The 21,582-nt window shown below is 45.2% G+C and overlaps 1 protein-coding gene across 22 annotated transcripts; it reads right to left on the bottom strand.

Annotated features, from left to right (window-relative positions):
* Positions 1-3,810: 3,810 nt before the first annotated feature.
* Positions 3,811-19,838, bottom strand: ZNF331 (zinc finger protein 331). 22 transcript variants are annotated; one of them, XM_074315937.1, is made up of 7 exons: positions 19,613-19,838; positions 18,875-19,039; positions 18,388-18,482; positions 15,109-15,199; positions 10,297-10,380; positions 8,693-8,843; positions 3,811-5,628 (listed from the first exon to the last, which is right to left on the bottom strand). In XM_074315937.1, the coding sequence occupies exons 5-7, from the start codon at positions 10,303-10,305 to the stop codon at positions 4,310-4,312; spliced, it is 1,479 nt and encodes a 492-aa protein (XP_074172038.1). In that variant the 5' UTR covers positions 10,306-10,380; positions 15,109-15,199; positions 18,388-18,482; positions 18,875-19,039; positions 19,613-19,838; the 3' UTR covers positions 3,811-4,309. The 22 variants fall into 22 exon arrangements, with proteins under 22 accessions (XP_074172038.1, XP_074172037.1, XP_074172045.1 ...); XM_074315936.1 differs by having other exon boundaries at positions 18,417-18,482; XM_074315944.1 differs by having other exon boundaries at positions 8,693-8,819; positions 18,417-18,482; positions 19,613-19,836.
* Positions 19,839-21,582: the final 1,744 nt, after the last annotated feature.

Genomic DNA, 21,582 nt, shown 5'->3' with positions numbered 1-21,582 from the left:
CACTCCTCTCCCCTACACACACACACACACACACACACGCACGCACGCACGCACGCACGCACGCACGCACAGAGGTGGGTTCAGACTCTTCTGAAACTGCCCTCTTCTGAATGTAGGAATGTCCTGGTTCCTGCTCTGATGTGAACAGCTGCTGATTCTGTCTGTCCCGAATCTGGCCAGCTTATGTAAGCGCTCCTGATTTTCTTTGTTAAAAACTTCAGGGGGCCGGCCCGGTGGCTCAGGCGGTTAGAGCTCCATGCTCCTAACTCCGAAGGCTGCCGGTTCGATTCCCACATGGGCCAGTGGGCTCTCAACCACAAGGTTGCCAGTTCAATTCCTCGACTCCCACAAGGGATGGTGGGCAGCACCCCCTGCAACTAAGATTGAACATGGCACCTTGAGCTGAGCTGCCGCTGAGCTCCCGGATGGCTCAGTTGGTTGGAGCGTGTCCTCTCAACCACAAGGTTGCCGGTTCGACTCCAACTGGACCTGGAGCTGAGCTGCGCCCTCCAAAACTAAGATTGAAAGGACAACAACTTGACTTGGAAAAAAGTCCTGGAAGTACACACTGTTCCCAATAAAGTGCTGTTCCCCTCCCCCCCCCAAAAAAAAATAATATATATATATAAAAACTTCAACAGCAGGGCGGCCGGATGGCTCAGTTGGTTCGAGTGCGAGCTCTCAACAACAAGGTTGCCAGTTCAACTCCCACATGGGATGGTGGGCTGCACCCCCTGCAACTAAAGATTGAAAACAGCGACTGGAATTGGAGCTGAGCTGCGCCCTCCACAACTAGACTGAAGGACAATGACTTGGAGCTGATGGGCCCTGGAGAAACACTATGTCTCCCAATATTCCCCAATAACATTAAAAACAACAACAAAAAAAACCCAATAAGAAACCTCAACCGCATCCTGTGAGGCTTATGTGTGCTCCATGGTGGTTATAAGGCTTGGATGCACCAGAGATGTTTTGAATCCACCTTGCCCTGGGGATAGTTTCCAGGATAGACTGAACCAGTCCTGAACCAGTCTGTCTGGGAGACTCCATTCTGAAAAACCTGTGGAAGCATTTGGGAGACTTTTTCTTCCAGATACTGCAGGCTGGAAATGTGAGGGATCCTGGCATGGTCAGTACTGTGTGCAGCCTCTGCATAAAAGCTACTTTTAAGGAAGCAGAGCCAAGAGCCAGCCCGATGGCTCAGGCGGTTGGAGCGTGGGCTTCCAACCACAAGGTTGCTGGTTCAACTCCCTGACTCCCGCAAGGGATGGTGGGCTCTGCCCCTTGCAACTAAGATTGAACGTGGAACCTTGAGCTGAGCTGTCACTGAGCTGCTGGATGGCTCAGTTGGTTGGAGCGCATCCTCTCAACCACAAGGTTGCCGGTTCAACTCCCGCAAGGGATGGTGGGCTGCGCCCCCTGCAACTAACAACGGCAACTGGACTTGGAGCTGAGCTGCACCCTCCACAACCAAAATTGAAAGGATAACAGCTTGACTTGGAAAAAACCCTGGATGTACACACTGTTCCCCAATAAAGAATAAAGTCCCGTTCCCCTCCCCCAATAAAAATCTAAAAAAAAAACAAAACAAAAAAAAAGCTGAGCCAAAACTCAAGGCAGATGTCCTTGGAAGTTTTGAGTGAAACACCGGGGTCCACCCAAGGCTAAGCTAGTGAAACCTCTGCAGGAGTCAAATCCTTATTCCCCCACTCTGCCCTCTTAGGCTACTTTGAGTTAGGTTCTTGCTCCTTGAACAAAGAGTCCTTACATTCTTCCTCTATTTCCTTCTGTCAATTTCCTGTCCATCCAAGCAGTGTCCCTGCACCTTGGCCGTGTTCACCAGAGGCCTGCCCAGTACTGCCTGTCTGTGCAGCTTCGAGTTTCTCAGTATTATCTCCACCATGATTCCCACCCCCACATTTCTCCATCCTCCTCACACTTTTTGTCCTTTATGGTCCCCCCCCTCCTGACAGTAGTCTTCCAATTCTTCCTCACACATTTCTCCCATCTCATACTCTTTTCCTGCTCCTCCATCTGCTGTTTACAAAGCTTGGGAGGACAGGGCCCACCCAGCCTGCAGCCTGAAGCAGGAGGGAGCCTGGGCCCCTTCTGTTGATACTGGCATAGGGTCAACAGGAGAGGGGGAACTGAAAAGGATGAGAACTCCTACAAGGAGGATTATGGGGGTGATGAAGCCTCGTCCACAGTCACCTGCGTCTGGCACCCCTCCCCATGAACATGTTTCATGTTCCCTCATTCCACACAATTCAAATCCTTAACCCAACAAGAAGGTATATATGACCCAAGGACTAACTAGCTTTAATTGAAATTAACCCAGACCCTGAGGTAAACCAAACATAAGCCATACTTCAACCTGGTTCTGGATCCTTTGTCAGCCTTTATAGGACACTTCTCTGGGCTCTAACCACAGCACCATCCCGTGTTCAGGTCCTCCTACTGGCTTTAGCACCCACCCTAGACTCCCCAGGTTACACTCAGGAGCATTCCAGTCCTCCTCTGGCTCTCAAAGTCTCCCCTCCTCCCAGGACTTGTCTCTGAACACTAGCTTTTCCTTCCTCATGCAGTCTGCCCATCAGCTCCTCCCTCAGCTTTTCAAATGCACTCCCATGAGCCCTAGCCCTTTTTCTAAAATAAACCACTCCCGTTGCTCTAGGGCTGACCATCTTAAGATAGCTCAGGTCCCTGCCAAGTCGAATTGCTCCCTGAACTCTCTCAGGGCTCTACCCAGGGCCCTTTGTCAGGACAAGTCCACTCGCATCCCTTGAGCATCACCTTCATGCTGTTGTGGGGCCTCCAGGATTTGGTAGTGGTCCAGTGTGCTGGCCCAATTCTTTCCTGAACAAGTCATGTCTGAATATGCAAAAAAACAGACCAGCTCATATGCAATTTTAATTTTAACCATTCTGGTGAGCAGCTAGTGACATCACATGGTGGTTTTACTTTGCATTTCCTTAACGAGAAATGATGTTGAACACATTTTCACTTACTAGCCATTTGGTAATCTTCTCAAGTGCTTATTCAAGTCCTCCCCTCTACTCTTTGATTATGTTTTGCTACTCACTTGAAGTAACCTTTATATTCTATGTGAGTCCTTTGTCAGGTGTATGTAAATATCTTCTCCCAGCCTGCTTCCCACCCCCCCTTCCACCTCCTCCCCCCTCTGCCCCCGACTCCAGTTCAAGCCGTTGTTTCTCAGTCTAGTTGTGTAGGGCACAGCTCACTGGCCCATGCTGCTATTATGAGCCTTGTGCTCCCCCAACTGAGGTCGTCTGTTCACAGCAGCTCATGTCAGCCGGCTCACGCTGGCCGCCAGCCACTCATGGCAGCACATGGTAGCCCACGGCAGCACAGTAGCAGCCTGTGGCAGCACTCAGCGGCCCACGCCAACCTCCAGCTGCTCACCGCAGCCCAGCTACAGGGAGAGCTGTTGTTCACAGTCTTAGCCGTAGAGGGCACAGCTCACTGGCCCATGTGGGAATCAAACCTTTGACCCAGGTGTTAGGAGCACGGCGCTCCAACCACCTGAGCCACTGGGCAGGCCCCCCAGCCTGCTTCTTGCCTTTTCACTACCTTCATTATATCACTGATGAACAGAATTTTGTACTTTTGATGAAGTTCAACTTATTAACCTTATTTTATGTTAGTCTCTTTCGTGTACCAAGAAACACTATCAGCCCCAAAGTTGTGCCTATATTTTTTCTCAGAAGTTTCATAGCCTTTTCTAAACTCACTGCACTCACAGGGGGTCTTCTTGTAATAATTCACTAATAGCAATACTAATGGCAATGATAAGAACAACAACAGCTAGTATTTATTGAGCTTACACAATATTCCAGATATACTTTCAAGGAATTTACATGTACCAAACTGATTTAATCTCCACAATAGATGTATTAGGTAGGTGTGCTTATCCATCTCCGTTTCACAAATACTACACAGGAGTAAGAGCTAATTTGCCCAGTGTCTCACAGGGAGTAGAGGTGGGATGGTGAGATAACTGGTAGGGTGTATACCATCATGAAAGGCTTTTGCACATGTTACATTAGCAGAGTTATTCCCTAGAATGAATCTGAAATGTGATAGATACGAAAGGTATAAGAAAGCTTCTGTGCATCCATTAAATTAACCCATCCAGTAAAAAATGTCTACACTATCTTGTAATCATTTTTAAAAAAGTAATTTCTCCAGTCTCCAAATTTGCCTCTAGCATGACTATTCTGATATTCTATAAGAAGAGTGACCAGTGAAGGCTTTGTTATGTTAAATTGTATCACGAATTTTTCTCCTGTCATGGAAGAAATGAATGCTGTATAGGTGCCTCCAAACAGTCTTTGTATTCAAAAGGTTTTTCAACAGTGTGAATTCTCTGATGTTCTCTAAGACGGTTTGCATGGTTACATGCCTTTCCACATTCCTTACACTCATGGGGTTTCTCACTGGTATGAATTTTCTGATGCTGTGTAAGTTGATGGCCATGACTAAAGGCTTTCCCACATTCCTTACACCCATAGGGTTTCTCCCCTGTATGAATTCTCTCATGTTTAACAAGGCTTGACCCATAAATAAAGGCCTTTCCACATTCCTTACATTTATAAGGTGTTTCACCAGTGTGAATTCTCTCATGTTGAGTAAGGTGATAGCCACAATTAAAGGCTTTCCCACATTCTGTGCATTTATATGGCTTCTCACCTGTATGAATTCTCTCGTGTTTAACAAGGCTTGAACCCCAACGAAAGGCCTTCCCACACTCCTTGCATTCATGAGGTTTCTCACCAGTATGAATTTTCTGATGTTGAGTGAGGTAATTGACACGAGTAAAAGCCTTCCCACATTCTTGACATTCATAGGGCTTCTCACCGGTATGAATTCTTTTATGTTGAACGAGGCTCGAACCACAGATAAAGGCCTTCCCACAGTCTTTACATTCATAGGGCTTATCACCACTATGAATTCTCTTGTGTTGAATTAGTTTATACACACGGCTAAAGGTCTTCCCACAGTCTTTGCATTCATAGTCTTTCTCACCAGTGTGAAACCTCTGATGCTGAGTGAGCTCATCACCACGTCTAAAGGCCTTCCCACAGTCTTTACACTCGTAGGGTTTCTCACCCGTATGAATTCTCCTATGAATAACGAGGCTCGAACCCCATCGAAAGGCTTTCCCACAGTCCTTACATTCGTAAGGTTTCTCACCAGTGTGAATTTTCTGATGTTGTGTAAGTTGGTTACCCCAACGAAAGGCCTTTTTACATTCTTTACACTCATAGGGTTTCTCACCAGTGTGAATTTTCTGATGCTGAGTAAGTTGGTAGCCACGACTAAAGGCCTTCCCACATTCCTTACATTCATAGGAATTCTCCCTATTATGAAGTCTCTGATGTGGTCTAACAGAGGTATTTTGTCCATCAGTGGGCGTTTTCCTACAGCTGATTATCATCTGATTGAAATATCCCTCTTGAGGGCCCTGTGCTCCTTCCAACTCACCTTCACACATCCAGTTAAGGCCGAGGGATTTATTTTTTCCATCTGAGTTCCATTTGGAAACATTTATTTCATGAATGCCCTTTTGTGTAGTTAAATTCTTGGTCTCAAATGGTGACTCCAAATCTGGAAAAAAAAATTTTTGTTTCCTTTTACAGAAAACAAAATAAAAAAAACAAGCCTAACTACAAATCAAAAACTTCGCTAGTAGAATAAATATAAGTCAACTAGACCTACATTAAAACGTAAAGTCCACATCTGACACCACAATACTTAATGAGAAACACTGGAGAGTTTCCTGCTAAAGTCAAACAGGAAAAAGGTACTGACTATTAGTCCTATTCTTTCCTATCAGCTGACACAATTAAGCAAAAGAAATTAGCAGTGTAAGTCTCAAAAAAGGAGATGAAAAAGAGCACAATTTGTAGATGATGTGATGACATACCTGGGAAACCCAGGAAAATTAAATTCAGAACTACTGTAAAAAATAAAAACATACAGTTGGATGACTGTGTGTAAAATTAATATTCTGAAATTGATATATGTTTACGCAAGTAATACAATAAAGTAATTCTGGATAGAAAGACCCACCAACACTCAAAAGCAGTAAGAAAGGTAACAAGTAGGATTAAATTTAATTAAAAATGTGAAATACTTATGAGGAAATGTTTAGAAAAATTTGAGCATCAAAAAGGATGTGAACAGCAAAACATCAAACATGTTTAAATCCAGGGGCGGCCAATGGCTCAGTTGGTTTGACCGTGAGCTCTGAACAGGGTTGCTGGTTTGATGCCCACATGAGCCAGTGAGCTGCGCCTTCCATAACTAGATTGAAGACAATGAGCTGCCGCTGAGCTGCCAGAGGGGCGGCTGGATGGCTCACTTGGTTAGCGTGCGAGCTCTCAACAACAAGGTTGCCAGTTCAATTCCCACATGGGATGGTGGGCTGTGCCCCCTGCAACTAAAGACTGAAAAACGGTGACTGGACTTGGAGCTGAGCTGCACCCTCCACAACTAGATTGAAGGACAACTACCTGGAGCTGATGGGCCCTGGAGAAGCACACTGTTCCCCAATATTCCCCAATTAAAAACAGTGTGTAAATCCATGAGTTCATAATGATACTAAAAAAAGTTAAATGACCAATCTTGGAGTATTCTAGGAAAACAGCCCTTCATTATTAAAAACTAGTTAGTTTTTCTTTTTAATTTTTTTAAAATTTTATTGGGAAATATTGGGGAACAGTGTTTCTCCAAGGCCCATCAGCTCCAAGTCATTGTCCTTCAATCTAGTTGTGGAAGGTGCAGCTCAGCTCCAAATCCAGTCACCGTTTTCAATCTTTAGTTGCAGGGGGCACAGCCCACCATCCCATGCGGGAGTTGAACAGGCAACCTTGTTGTTGAGAGCTCGCGCTCTAACCAACTGAACCATCCGGCCACCCCTAGTTATTTTTTCTTTAATGAACAACCTTCTTATCCAATATGAACAGTGCCACTATATACATAACCAACCAGCAGATGGAGCACAGTTTCTTTTTAAAGAATTATTACAGTGAATAAATGAAGAAGCAATGGTAGAATACCACCATTTTGAACCCCCAGTGGAAGAGTGAATCTAGGCACTCAAATAGCACCATAACCAGATAGCGTGTCATGATGGAAGAATGTAACAGCACCTAGGATGCAGCACTGTCAAAATTAGATAAAAGGAAAAGAAAAAAAGCACTCGAAGCTAGGATAACAGCCTTCAGGAACAGGTGCGGGCCTAGGATCATGTCACCTCACCTTGGCTACTCAAGGCGTGGCCCACATACCAGGAATGTCATAGATTGTGGTAGAGATTATCATCAGCAACACATGAAATCGGGTGAAATATGAGAAAACAACAAGGTGAGAATGGATGGGGTGCAGATGAAGTTCATGGTGGTGGTTTCCTCCCCAGAAGCTGTGGGCCTTGGACCTTGCTAGTAGGTCCAAACGCCTCAGGGGTGCACCTGCTCCCTGCCCAGCTGGGCTGCTGCCATAAGGATGCTTTGTCCCAGCCAGACTGGCTCTTTCTTTGTAGTGTCTTCTTGTCTTTTTCCTCACAGCCATCAAAGCTCTTTCCCTTCCTTCCATAACAGACAATCACATCCAAAAGGAACTGTCCTGCTTTCAAAAATTGAAATGCCACATGATGTAGAACTTGCTCACAAATTTTTTGATTGAGCCTTAGTCAAATTTATAACAGCATGAAAGTAAAAATCTTAAGAGACTTCAGAAAAGAGAATGGATTAAAGAAAAAACAGGTGGACCAGGCAGGTAAGGAAAAGCTCTTATTTTAAACTTCCGAGGGCCTTATCCCTGGAGGTGAGTACAACGTGGCAGCTGACAGTATGGATTCTGGGCCAGAATTCTTAGGCTCAATTCTTGCTTCTGCCTTCTCTGTCTGACCAGTCACTTTGTGCCCCAGAATACTCACCTACAAATCAGACATACTATCATGTCTTTCTCATAAACTTGTGAGAATGAAATGAAATGTATTTATATATACACAGTGCTTACAACAATACCTGGTATAGAGTAAGCACAATATTGGCCATTATTATGGTTGTTATTTTACTAACAGTAAGTTAAGAAATTTCCTGGGACATTTACAAGATATTATCATCCAATATTTTAAGTCAAAGTTCATGGATTATAACTTTCAACCTCACTTCAGATGCAATGCATAGGAAATGAAATATGCTCACTTTGGTTTTATATGAATTCTGTTCATTCAATCCAGCTCTACATCAGACCGAGGCTGGTTAACTAGAGAAAAATCCAGCCACTGTGTCAAGCCATTTTCCTTAAAGGTGGACCCAAAGTACCACAGGCTATCAACAGCAATTTGGGTATAAACATATCACAGTGTGAAGCTCGGTTTCTTTGAAGATGGTCATGAAATATATGTTGCAGAATTCTAATTCATTCTTTGGTCATTAAGATAGAGCGGTAATTACAGCAAGGGCCAGACAAAGGTGGGAAGACCATTGATGGATGAGACGATGAAGGTACGTAATGCCTATTCCCAAATCGACAACTCAGAGCACTCCCTGGGGACGAGAAGAAGAACCTCAACTAGTTTCTTGAATGACAGTCCTGAAATTCACAACGCAGGGGGCTGACATTCCAGGGAGCAGAGTCTAAGTTTACGACGCAGGCAACTTACTCAGTGAGACCAGGTTGCTGTAGTTCTCCAACATCACATCCCAGTACAGGTCCCTCTGCGTGGAGTCCAGGCACGCCCACTCCTCCTGAGAGAAGTTGATGGCCACATCTGAGAATGTCACCAGACTCTGAAAACACAAGCCCACATGTCCCTGATGAAATGAGAAGATAGTTTCAAGATGAAGGAAAGGAGAGGAAGGGCTACGCTTTGGGTGGGGGCGGATACGGTGCATAGACTGAAAGCCTGTGATATGGGAAGGGGGCAGTAAGGACATGTCAGGGATTGAGACAGAATCGCTACAGGTTACTGAAGAGCCCCACGGCTGCACAGAAAGCCACCTACACCCTGTGGAATTCTTACTCATCCTGACCTGTCAGGACATGGGTAATTGATAAGCACAGAGCCTGCCACGGGCCTGCCTCACAACTTCTCAGCTGGTGTGGGTTCCATGGTATCCTTTGCCTTTTGAGGGGAAAGAAAAAAATGCCTACACTTTTGTTTCCATGTAACGTAATATAAGATCTTTTAACTTCAAAAATAAGGTTTGCATGTTTGGATGTTTTCAAGCCTCAAGTTCATCATTTTGCCAGGTTATCTTTTAAGCATTTTTCCTTTGTAATGACAAAAGCATTTCTTATTCCATCATGTATGATGGATTAGACTTAATTATTACACTTATACACTTGGGTTGAACAAAATGTGTAAGATTCCCCCCACTTCTGGGAGCATATGATCATCTACTGTTTCCGTCCTGGATAACCCTGCCTGTTACCACCTGCCGCCCTGCCTGCCTTTGTTCCTGATTTAGAGGATAACGGTACCGAATGATGCAGAAGCATATAGAGGTCTGGCAGGTCTGTTCGACAACAAAATTGACCTCTTGGGTTCCCTGACAAAAACATGACCTCTAAATCTGTAGGCTTCAGACACAGCCCTCTGCAATCCCAACGCCTCATAAAGCTTGAGCTCTCACCGCACACTAAGCCTGAGACCAATGAACATTAACACTCCCTGTTATCGTCCAGGAAAAATGATCAGCGGGGATCAGTTGACAACCCTCATTTTCTCCTGTGGTCAAATGGGACCAACATCTCTAAGTCCCCAAACCACAGACTCAACTTAAATATTTCTCTCAAGGGACTGTCTTCCTCCATTGTGACAACATTGTTACAACATTACTGTTACAACAGTTTTGGTGTGGCCTCCTCTCTATATGCTTAGCTATAGGGGTTCTGTTCAGGCAGTCTTCAGATGATTCTCGAAATTGATTGTTCTGTAATTTAGTTGTAATTTTAATGTGATCATGGGAGGCGGCAGACACAGCATTTATCTATTCTGCCATCTTGGCCCTCCCCACAACATTCCTCTAGACAAAGACAAAAAACTGAGCACAAAGGAGATACGGAACAATCAGCTCCATGGTTACATGAACATTAGCCACAAAGGGTGGGCACAGGGCTACATGGCATCACCATTCACCAGAACAGGAAGAACTGGGAGGTAGGTTATTGAATGAAATTCCTGGGCAGGGGGCTTCAGGATAATTCATAAAGAAGCCACAGGACCCAAATCGCATATTTCAAGAAGGAAAGAGAAATACTTACATGGGCCATAGTTTTAGAATCCAGAACTGACCAGTTGTCTTAGGATTTTCTTTACCGAAGACACAAAATCCAGAGAAACTAGAGCTGGACGAGGAGAAAGAAGCATCGCAGTAAGTGCACCTTGGTTCCACAAAATGACTTACAACCTTTTTGCTCCTCTGTCTTTGCTTCTAAAGAACCCGTGGCTCCTTCCCCCACACCCACACACACACATCTGGAGAAGATGAAGAGGATTCTAGAAAACAACAAGCTCTCCCTGAAACACCAGGAAACCCAGGGGCATAGAACCGAGCAGAGGAGCTTTTATGTATTTATTTCTCACCTTGACTTCAAGACCCAGGCATTTTAGCAGGATTCGTGGCCAGCTCCCTGTTGGTGGGTAGGTATTAAGAAACTGGTCTCGACCAAAGAGAGGTCTGGTCTTTGTCCTCAGCTTCTGAGAGGAATCTACATCATACCTGATAGGAAGGGCTCTGTTTTGGGTGCTGGCTGGCTATACCCAAGTCTTATGGTGGGAGCTGGCCCTGCTAGAAGGACCAACCAGGTGATTCTGGGTGGAGGGCTTTGGGTCATGGGTATCAGTTGACCTGAAGACTGAGGTTAACATCCAAGCAACGAATGAATCAATCATGTCTATAGAATCAATCAACCCACTGTGTCTATGCGATGAAGTCCTGATGAAAACTCTAAATATCGGAGCTCAGCTGAGCTTCCCTGGTTGGCAGTGCTCTGTGCGTGTTGTCAGACATTGACGCCAGCAGAGTAAGGAGTCCTGACTCTGGGGAGAGGACGCCGGAAGCTCGGGTTGGGAACAGCCCTGGACCTCCTCACCTTATGCACCTGTTTCCTTGGCCGACGTTAGTTTGTACACTTTCCCTGGAATAAACCGTACTGGAGTAAAACAGCTCTCAGAGTTCTGGATATCCTTCTAGTCCTGAATTATTGATCCTGAGGCTGGTTTCAGGAAACTCCTGATCCTGTAGTTTGTGTGAGAACTGGGGGTGGTCTTGGGTGGAGACTGTGCCTTCAGACCTTAGTGTGGCTCACTCCGGGCAGGGGGACTGTGATCTGGACCTGAGACCGGGTGTGTCTAGGACGCTGTCTCACTCTGAGCACATCCTGCTCCCCCCAGTCACACTGTCCAGGGTGAAGAGGCTCTGCATCAGCCAAACCTGAGTCTCTTCTGGCCTCCAGAGAGGGTGGTGTGGGGCAAGACATGGCAAGTGCATGGGGTGACGGACGGACTGCCCAGGCAGCAGTCAGCACTGAGTCCAGAAAAGCTGGCTGCATGAACACATGCAGACGATCAGTGCAGACAATGACATTAGTGCTTATTCAGCGCTACGACGGGAGAAATACTTAGACATGAATGGTATTTCAGATATACTGCCAGTTGGAAAATCAGTACCAAAACAGGATACAGTAACACATTTGTAACATTCTACATATGACTATATACGCACATGTGTAATATGATGTGTGTTATATATATGTATATATAACACACACACACACACACACACACACACACACACACACAGAGGGGAGAGAGAGTGACAAACACACAGACACTGACAAACCATAAGACATCACAGAAAGAAAGGGATATAAAAATAGAAACAGAGGGGCCGGCCCAGTGGCTCAGGCAGTTAGAGCTCCACGCTCCTAACTCCGAAGGCTGCTGGTTTGATTCCCACATAGGCCAGTGGGCTCTCAACCACAAGGTTGCCGGTTCAATCCCTCGAGTCCCACAAAGGATGGTGGATTCCGCCCCCTGCAACTAAGATTGAACATGGCACCTTGAGCTGAGCTGCCTCCCGGATGGCTCAGTTGGTTGGAGCATGGGCTCTCAACCACAAGGTTGCCGGTTCAACTCCCACAAGGGATGGTGGGCTGTGCCTCCTGCAACTAGCAACAGCAACTGGACCTGGAGCTGAACAGCACCCTCCACAACTAAGACTGAAAGGACAACAACTTGACTTGGAAAAAAGTCCTGGAAGTACACACTGTTCCCCCAATAAAGTCCTGTTCCCCTTCGCCAATAAAAAAAATCTAAAAACAAAACAAAACAAAAAAGGGATCAATCCGTTCCAGACCTTTAAAAAAAAAAAAAAAAGAAACAGATCAATAGAAGGAAAATATCCTGGAAAGTTACATATTCCTTACAGAGAAGCGTTAACATGGCAGGTCTGAAGCTGCTATCCTTAGGCCTTCTTGTAAGACTGGCCCTTGGCTGGTCTTCCAGAATGTTCCCACCATTCCCTAATGGCTAAGAGTGGTTCACTGTGCTAGAATTTTGGGTATGTGTTAAGGCAGGGATGCCTATGTGACTGACCCCCCAATAAAAACCCTGGCCTTCTAGGCAGGCGAGTGTCCCTGGTAGACCATACTGTACACTTGTTGCCGGAGGAATGAAGCATGTCGTGTGTGACTGCCCTGGGAAAGGACCCTCGAAAGCGTGTGCCTGTTTTCCTCCAGATGTCGTCCTGTGCGCCTTTCCTTCTGCTGACTTTGTGTATCCTTTCACTGTAATAAATCTTAGCCATGAGCAGAGCTATAGGTTGAATCCTGTGAGTCCAGCCAGAGAACCACTGAACCTGGTAGTGGCCTTGGTGACTCTGACGCAGACTTTGACCTTGAGTTTCTTCTTTTTGTATAAGTATACCTAACTGGGTATTACAACCATAGCCATGCATTGGCTTGATAAATATAAATGTGTGTGCATTTCTTTCTTTTAAATTTATTAAGACGCAGTTAGACTCTTAAAAACCGGAGAAACCTGTCTTTTTTTAAACAGTTTCCTCTTGAATTGCAGAAAAAGCTGACACTATATTATCTTTGGATTATCTTAATGAATAACTTTTGTTTCCTTTCACTTCCTAATACCTAAACCAACTCTTTGATGTCCATATATGCCTACAAATGTTGGAGTACTGACTGGAAAAATGACTAAAATTCCAAGTGATGCCTTAGATACTGACGGCTGTCTCAATGCTGCTTAGTTTATGTCTTGGTGGGGGGGTGAATTTTACTTTTCAATCTGTCCTTTCAGCTGCGGTGTCCTGCAGGTGACTGCTAAATCACTTGAGCCTATTAGTCTTCACTTTGCATCAAACGTTACAAAAAATATGTAAGGCATAAAACTTAGAAAATAAATTCCCTTTACCTTCACATAGAGCCTGTGAATTCAGAAGTATTTGGTCATGACCTGATGTCAGTGGCTCTAGTGAGAATGACACCCTGTCCTTAGCACCTCTCAGGGCACATCACTTGGAATTCGCCACGGCCTGCCTTGTGCTTCTGCCATTCAGACCTTCCCTTCCTTGCTGGATTATAAGCAGTGCACAGGTAACCGTGTGTCTTCAGTCACTCTGTCATTCCAAGTACCAGTACCACAGAGTCAGGCCTATTGCAGACACTTAACGAAAGTAGGATTTTGACTCAAAAGTCCACTTTTTGGAATGTATCCCAAGGAGAAAGCTATAATAGTGTGTGTATACAAACACACACACACACACACACAAATATTTTTATGAGACAGTTGTTCTTTTAAGTTGAGGTAATTGCAGGTTCATGTGCAGTTGTAAGAAATCATTCAGAGGGAGCCTGTGTAACCTTTACCCCAAGAGTACTACACCACGAAACCATATGGTACAAAATCACGACTGGGATGTTAGCATTCACACAATCCATTTATTTTATTCAGATTTTCCAGGGAATTATTTTAAAAAATGAAAAAAAGTAGAAATATAAATAATTCATAGTAGGGTATAGATTAAATAAATTACAGTCTGCTATAATGGCATATGTTTACTAGTAATGATATTGATTTATATGAATTGAGAAAGAAATTTAAGATGAATAACCAAGCAAAGAAGGTAGGTTTAAAAAAGTACGTATAATTTGGGAGGAGGGGTCTGGGTGAATTTAAGAATACTGGCTCTGCAGTCTGACTTTCAGGATGCGAATCTTAGCGCTGATGGTTCCTACCCTCACAGTATTTGTGAGACAGGGGTAAAAATAGTACCTACCAGGTATGACTGTCTCAACTACTAAAATCATCTACATAAAGCACAATATGTAACAATTATTTAACGCAAGTTAGCTGTTATTATTGAAGGTCACTAACATTAGACACCCCTCAATCCGGTTTTTTAAAAAGAAATCCAAGACTGCTGTGTCATTTTCTGATATAAAAATGTTTTCAAACCTGCTGTCTATATAATCAATACTAACAAAAAACTTTCAGAGCCTCTTAAGAATGAAATTATTTTTAATTAACAATAGTAGCAAAAAAAAAAAAAAAAAAAAAAAAGATTCTGAGACAGATAAGGAGGAAATGTTTTATCTCCACCAACAAAGAGAGGGACAGCCAGGATTCTGCGTTAAAAATCTAGCTAGAAGGACTGAAAGTGAGGAGATGCCAAATTAAGAACATTATCAAGCGGCTCAGTCTTTTCTTCTATGGGATATGAGAGATTTATGTGAACATTTTACTTCTTTTTTTTTTTTATGTGAACATTTTAAACTGCTGTCATCTTATACTTTTCTCATATATCAGCCCTTGGAAATGTCACTTGTACAGTCCATATTTGTAATGTGTCAGTGACCACTGCCATGGTCTGTGAAAGATATACCAAAATCCTAGAAAGTCTAATTTTGAAAGTCTTTCTTGCTAATTTATTGAAATGGAATTAGTTTCAAATCATGTATCTCTAATCCTATAAGGGGTAAAGATGTGAGAGATTTTTTTCAAAGCAAGAGGGGCTCACTGGCACGCCTCTCCCCTCCCCACAGGTACACAGGCATCACCTGATCCATGGCCGAAGTGGGTTCCTTTTACAAACTAAGATTTGGCGAGTCTTTGGCTCATTTGCACGAGCAGTTAGCAGGATTCAATGCTCTAGAAACAAAACCACACACATGCTTAGAGGGGGAGGGGAGGATTGGAAACAGACACACCAAACTATCAACAGTCATTATCTTTGGATGGTACAGTTACGGGTAATTTCAAGTTTCTTTTGTACGATCTCCCTAGGAAACTGAATGTTTTTTGCAGCAAGCCTGCATTAATCCCATCATAAGAAATGTAACTTAAGACAGTCCCAAATTTTAAAAAATAATTAACAAAGAAAAGGACCCTGGTTATGGGGGAGCAGTATCTTGCAGTCATTAAGGGAACAGGCTTGTGGTAGACAGAGTAACTGTCTCTCAAAGATGCCCATGCCCTAATTCTGGAAACTGTGAATATGTTACACTACCTAGCAAAGGGGATGTAGGTTGCAGATGGACTTAAAGTCACTAATAAGCTGACCTTAGGTAGGGAGATTATCCAGAATTATCCATGTGGGCCCAATGTATTTGCAAGAGTCCTTAAAAGGAGACGAGGAAGGGGTCAGAAGGAGAGAAAGATGTGATGACAGAAGCAGGGTCAGAGTGATGTGATAGGAGAGGACTTGACTTGTCTTTGCTAGCTCTGAAGAGGGAGGAAGAGGCCACAAACCAAATAAAGCAGGCAGCTCTGGAAGCTGGGAAAGGCAGAGAGAGAGAATGCCTCCTAGAGCTTCAAAAGGAACACAGCCTTGCCAACACCTTGACTTTGCACCTCTACTAGGACTGTAAGATAATAAATTTGTGTTGTTTTAAGCCACTACATCTGTGGCAATATGTTACAGCAGCAAAAGGAAACTGCTACAAAGCCTAGAATTGAAAAAGCAAGGTGACCAAAACAAACGTCACCTCGCTGATCCTGGATGTCCTTCCACTGCGTCTCAGCAGTGCCATCAGACCCTGAGCACAGTAATGCAGCTAAGCTGCTCTGCAGACTGATAAGGAAAAGTGTGCAAGGCAGACAGGAGGCTGTTTGGTACAGAGAAGGTGCTCAATAAATGTGGCCACGCTCCCCCCCACCTTTGCTGAATAATCAATTAAAACGTCATTTTGGATAGGATACTTAAAAAGTGTTTTATTAAATGAATTTCAAGCTAATTGAAAAATTTCACCCATATTATGAATACTGCTTAATAGTGTATCACATGTGTTTTTCCTTCTTATGACTATTTCTAAACATAATTTTTCATAGCTGCGTAATATTCTATAATGTGAATTTGGTGTGGTTTCCCACCATCCTAAATACTGACCGTAGTCAGGCTAACACAGTCTTTGATTCCAGACCAAGAATCTAATTGTTTGGGGCGTGTCCACCTTTGTGAACGCCATGAAGCTATAGACTTTCTCCCAGGAAAACACCACATTTACAAACATACGCACTGACTGCATATAATTTCCTTTGGGAAATTGTAAATGGAATTAAAAGAAGGACCCCAGTTTAAGGATTCCAGTCCTAGACCCTTTGAGGATCTAGTTCATTTTGTCAACTTGCAAGTACCAATCACAGTGAACATATGTTGCTCCTGATCTATAGAAAGTCTAGACTTACCATATAGCAAAAACAGTATTTGCTGAACACTTATGCTCTGGGGGGGGCTGTTCTAAGAGATTTTACCTGTATTATCTCAACCCTATTTTCATAAAGCTCAAAATGCCAGGAAGAGGCCGGATCGGAACCCCAATACTCTAGGCTGTAGGTCAGGCTTGGCAAACTACAGCCTGCTGGCCAAATCCAGCCCACAGCCTGATTTTGCGGGGCCAGAGAGCCAACAAGGGGTTTTATGTTTTTAAAGGGTTGTAAAAACAAACAAAAAGCAAAGGAGGAGGAGAGGGCGTCATTCCCCATTCCTTAAGTGTGAGCTGCACAGTGTGACTTCTTTCCAAAGAGGACAGTATGGAAAGGGGGAAAAAGGAGTGACTTTACACTGGAGGAAATTGATAAACACTACCTCAGCCAAGTGATCAAGTGCCACCTCAACAATCACAAATCGTGTTGACTACGTACCTTTGCCATGTCGTGAGGAAAGTGGTAATTTGCCTCTGTGATCTTCTACCCTCAAATGCATAAACCCTGTCTAACCATGAGAAAAACATTAGGTCCCAATGGAGGGACATCCTGCAAAACACCTGACCAGTACCTCTTAAAAATGTCAAGGTCATCAGAAACAAGGGAAGTCTGAGAAACCGTCACAGCCAGCCAAGAAGAGCGTAAGGAGACATGACAATGAACTGTCGTGGAGTCCTGGGGCGGGGGTGGGGGGGGGGGTGGGGTGGTCCTGGAACAGATGAAGAACATTATGCAAAAACTAAGGAAAATGAGTAAAGCATGGACTTCAGTTAATGATAATGTATCAAAATCGGCTTATTTATTGCAACTAATGTCCCTTACTAACGTAAGTTGGTAATAACAGGGGAAACTGAGTGCAGGGTACCTGGAATTCTCTGTACCATCATTGGAATTTATCTGTAAATCTAAAACCATTCTAAAAAATAAAATCTGCTGAAAAAGAACATATGCAACCATATATAGCTCACGATGCATAAAATGTTTAATACATGACCCTCTATAGAAAGAGTTGAGCAACCTCTCCTCCAGGTTCAGAATTTATACTCAGTATCAAACCGTATTGCTTCTCAGTTAATACAAGATGTATCTAAACAAACTGAAACTGACCGACTTCAAACAAGACTCGGCTCATACAACACACTTCTAGTTATAGATTACTGAAAAAAATTTCCTGCCTCATGACAAAGATCTTTGCCCAAACCCCACTCCCCAAAGCCTCACGAAGCTGATAACTTTGTCATGTACGGACTAAAACAATCAAACTTCTCCTTTCTTCCTGTGCTTTGAAAAGTCAGGTGTGTGGGAAAGACCAAAGATATCTAGTGTTTGATTCCACCTAAAAATCAATGTACTACTTACCAAATCACACTAAAATAAAGTGCAAACAATAACCTCCCAGTAATATTTTTTACGCCATCAAATTCTTAGAAAAGAGCACACAGAAGGATATGAGTAATCTGCCAAATGAGTAGGTGAATACTCACTGGAGAAGGTGGGTACACTGGGGAGGGTGGGTACACCTGCACAGCCCCTGTCACACCTCTTGGGAAGGAATTACTGGGATAGGTCACTGTTAGGGAGGATATTTCAAGGAAAGCAAATATTCTTAAGTCCTATAAACACAAATCACTTACTGAACAACAAAAAAACAACTCATCTGAACCTTGATTTTAAGATGTGTAACAATTCTTCTCCCTCCTGAGGATGCTTTATCTAGAGGATGGCTGGCCTGGGGGAAAGAGAAGGATAGAATGAGACACCAGGTTCTTTCTGGAGCACAGACTACATCAGAACATACCGTCCAAGGCCACACCTATCCCCATGTCATATCTAAAAACAATCACAAATAAGGGGGAACTGGGATCTGAGTATTTCAGAGATTCTTGGGGACCAGGCTCTAGTAACTGGGGTTCTGAAATATGTAGCTGTCCCATACTCCCACCTGCCAAGTCTGGGACCTCTACCCTCTAAAAAAAGGAACCTTATTCCTGAGGCCTTTCCATTCTGCCATTCAGGGAGCCTGTATCGAGAGCAGTGCTAGATCTATAACTGCCATCTCATAACTATGTCTGCGCCCTTCTTGTTAGTCATTTTCACTATAGGGTTCAGGCTCTGACTTACCTTTAGTGTCCCTGCGTCTAGGCAGGTATCACATGGTTAGGTGAAGGCAGAGGGAGTTGCAGACATCCGAGCTACAGGTTACACTGTCACAACACACCCGTGTTCACTCAATCCGTGGCCACACACCGAATCACGCGAGCACAATACTGCACCTGTAGTCACAGCCTAACAATCGCACCGTTAGGTGATACACCTTAGTCCTGTCATCGTTACTGACGCCCACGTCAGAGACACGGTGCCCGGCCCTGACAAACCCACAGATGAGCAAAGGCACACGGTTCACAGCCACGGAGACATATCTGGGCCCTGCCATCCCCTCAAAGCCCACACGCAGGTAACTCACACAGAGCAGAGTCGCCGACTTACAGCCTGGCCGCGTCGCCCCTACAGACGCTCCCACGCACGCGTCACAGCCACCGGGACCGGGAGGGCGGCGTACCCCCTCTCTCACTTCCAAGTGCGTCACAGCCACGGGGACAGGGCCTGTCCTTGTCACCCTCACCGACGCTCCCACGCACCTCACTTGCGGGGACGTGGCCTGGTCCTTGGCGCGCACGCGCACGCGCACACACATACACACTCTCTCTCGTGAGCGCGCTTCTCTCCGCAGCTGCTCTCGTAGCCATAGGCCCAGGCTCTGCTTCGGCCTCCTTGCCCGGGGCGCTTCCCTCCCCGCCATCCCCCGTGGCATTCCGCGCTGCTTTCCTCTTGGGATGCTAACAACTGCTAACAACTTACCGCGTAGGGCACAGCGACCAACACGAAGTCGGGAGGGGGCGCAACGGTTGAGCTTAACTCGGGACGGCGACCTGCAGGGGCCAGAGCCTAAAAACCCCTTCGCGCAGGAAGCGCGTCTCCCAGCATACAACTGGAGCGCTCCTAATGGGGCTGTTCCTTAGAGACCTCTGGGAAATGTAGTCCAGAATCTGGGAATCCGCGGAGCTGGAAGCGGTTTCTCTCACTTCCTCAGCTGGCAACTCTACATGGCCCTAATGAGTGGGCTGTGCCCCCAGAGACTTCTGGGAAATGTAGTTCTCGTGGGAATCCTCCGGTCTGGAAGCACGGCCTTCAGGCGTTCTGCCCTTTAAAGGAGCTGTGCCTGATAGCGCGATTGTTAGGGGGGAATTTGCAAATGCTGGGAGCCCTGCCAGCACTTCATTATCTCTCCCAGCTTGAAATTCAGCCTGCTGCTAAGGACAATGGACCGGCAGGCCCCTGAAAAATGTTCAGCGTCAAGGAAGGAATCCCCAAGAGATGGGAGTCCAATAGAGCAGACTGCTCCTGGGACCTAGCCTAAGGGTGTTTAGATTGTAACCTGTGTGGTTACCTTGTAAGTATTAGTGATTCTTGAACACTAGGGGGCTGAACTATGCCGGTCCACTTATGTGGGAATATTTTTCAATAAACAGTCAGCTCATCAGCTGTATTCCATCAACCAATGGAAAACTATTTTCAATCTGCAGTTGGAATTGTCGACTGGCCAAATAATTCTCCAGGTAATCCACCAAAAGAAAATGGTTTATTGAAACAGAATCACCAAGGAGTGCGTGCACACTGACCTACCTGCTTATTATCACCCATGTGGGAAAAAAAAAGGGTACAGCCCAACCTGGCTTTCCCCTTTATTTGCATCCCCTCATCCCCCCCACACCCGAAGTTATCATAGAGTTCAAGAGGAAGTCAAGACTAGAGAGTTAACAAGGGGGCCCAGCTCCACCCATAGTCCTCCCAGCTCTATGGTTAAACATCTTAAGGGGCCTTCGAGTGACTCAGTTGGTTAGAGCCGGAGCTCTGGGCAACCGGGACCTGGGTTCAATTCCCACATGGGCCAGCCAGCTGTGCCCTCCGAAACTAGAATGAAGTCAATGAGCTGCAGCTCAGCTTCCGGGTGGCCAGATGGCTCAGTTGGTTAGAGTGTGGACTCTCAACTACAAGATTACTGGTTCGACTCCTCAACTGCGCCCCCTGCAACTAACAGCGGCAACTGGACCTGGAGCTGAGCTGGGCCCTCCACAACTAAGATTGAAAGGACAACAACTTGACTTGGAAAAGTCCTGGAAGTACACACTTGTGGGGACAGAGCCAGGAGTGCAGTTTCCAGGCTCTAGACCTCACGTGGAAATGTGCTGGCTCAGGTAGTAAATAGCCATCAACTGTGATTGGATGGCCATCAGCTGTGGCTAGTTGGCCATCAGCTGCAACCAGTGAGCCATTGGCCACTAATATAACTGCTGTGGTTACGCTAGCAGAAAATGGGGGCTGGTCAGGAGATGGTGGCTGAGCTAGCAAGCACGGATTGTGGATTGCAGCTAGCAAGTGAGGTTGGTTGGCAGAGACAAGTGGACGGCAGGTTGCGGATCGTGTGGCTCCTGTCTCCTGTGTCTCCAACCCAGATGCCAGCAAGAATATAGTGGTATGACTCCCCTATCTATGGCTCCGTGGATGTTCCTTTTTGTCCTCACCATATCCTGCGTTCTTGTGCGGGGAGCGGGAGCTGAGACCCTGCATGACACATGGCGCAGCGAGCAGGGTATGGCGCCAGGAAAAGCTCTCCGAGGGATGGTAGAGCAGATTGTGCGTGTGAAAACTCAGCCTTGGGAAGCCCATGAGGAGCGGCGCTGGAAACAGGAAACGCAATCTGCCTGGGAGAAATGTGACCCCCTCGGTGAATTGGTGGTCCTCTTAAGCCTCCGGATGGCATGGCTCCC

Source organism: Rhinolophus sinicus, linkage group LG11, assembly GCF_036562045.2.
Source record: "Rhinolophus sinicus isolate RSC01 linkage group LG11, ASM3656204v1, whole genome shotgun sequence".
Lineage (NCBI taxonomy): Eukaryota > Metazoa > Chordata > Mammalia > Chiroptera > Rhinolophidae > Rhinolophus > Rhinolophus sinicus.
Note: the sequence above shows the minus strand (reverse complement) of the source record. Positions and strands in the feature narration are given on the sequence as shown.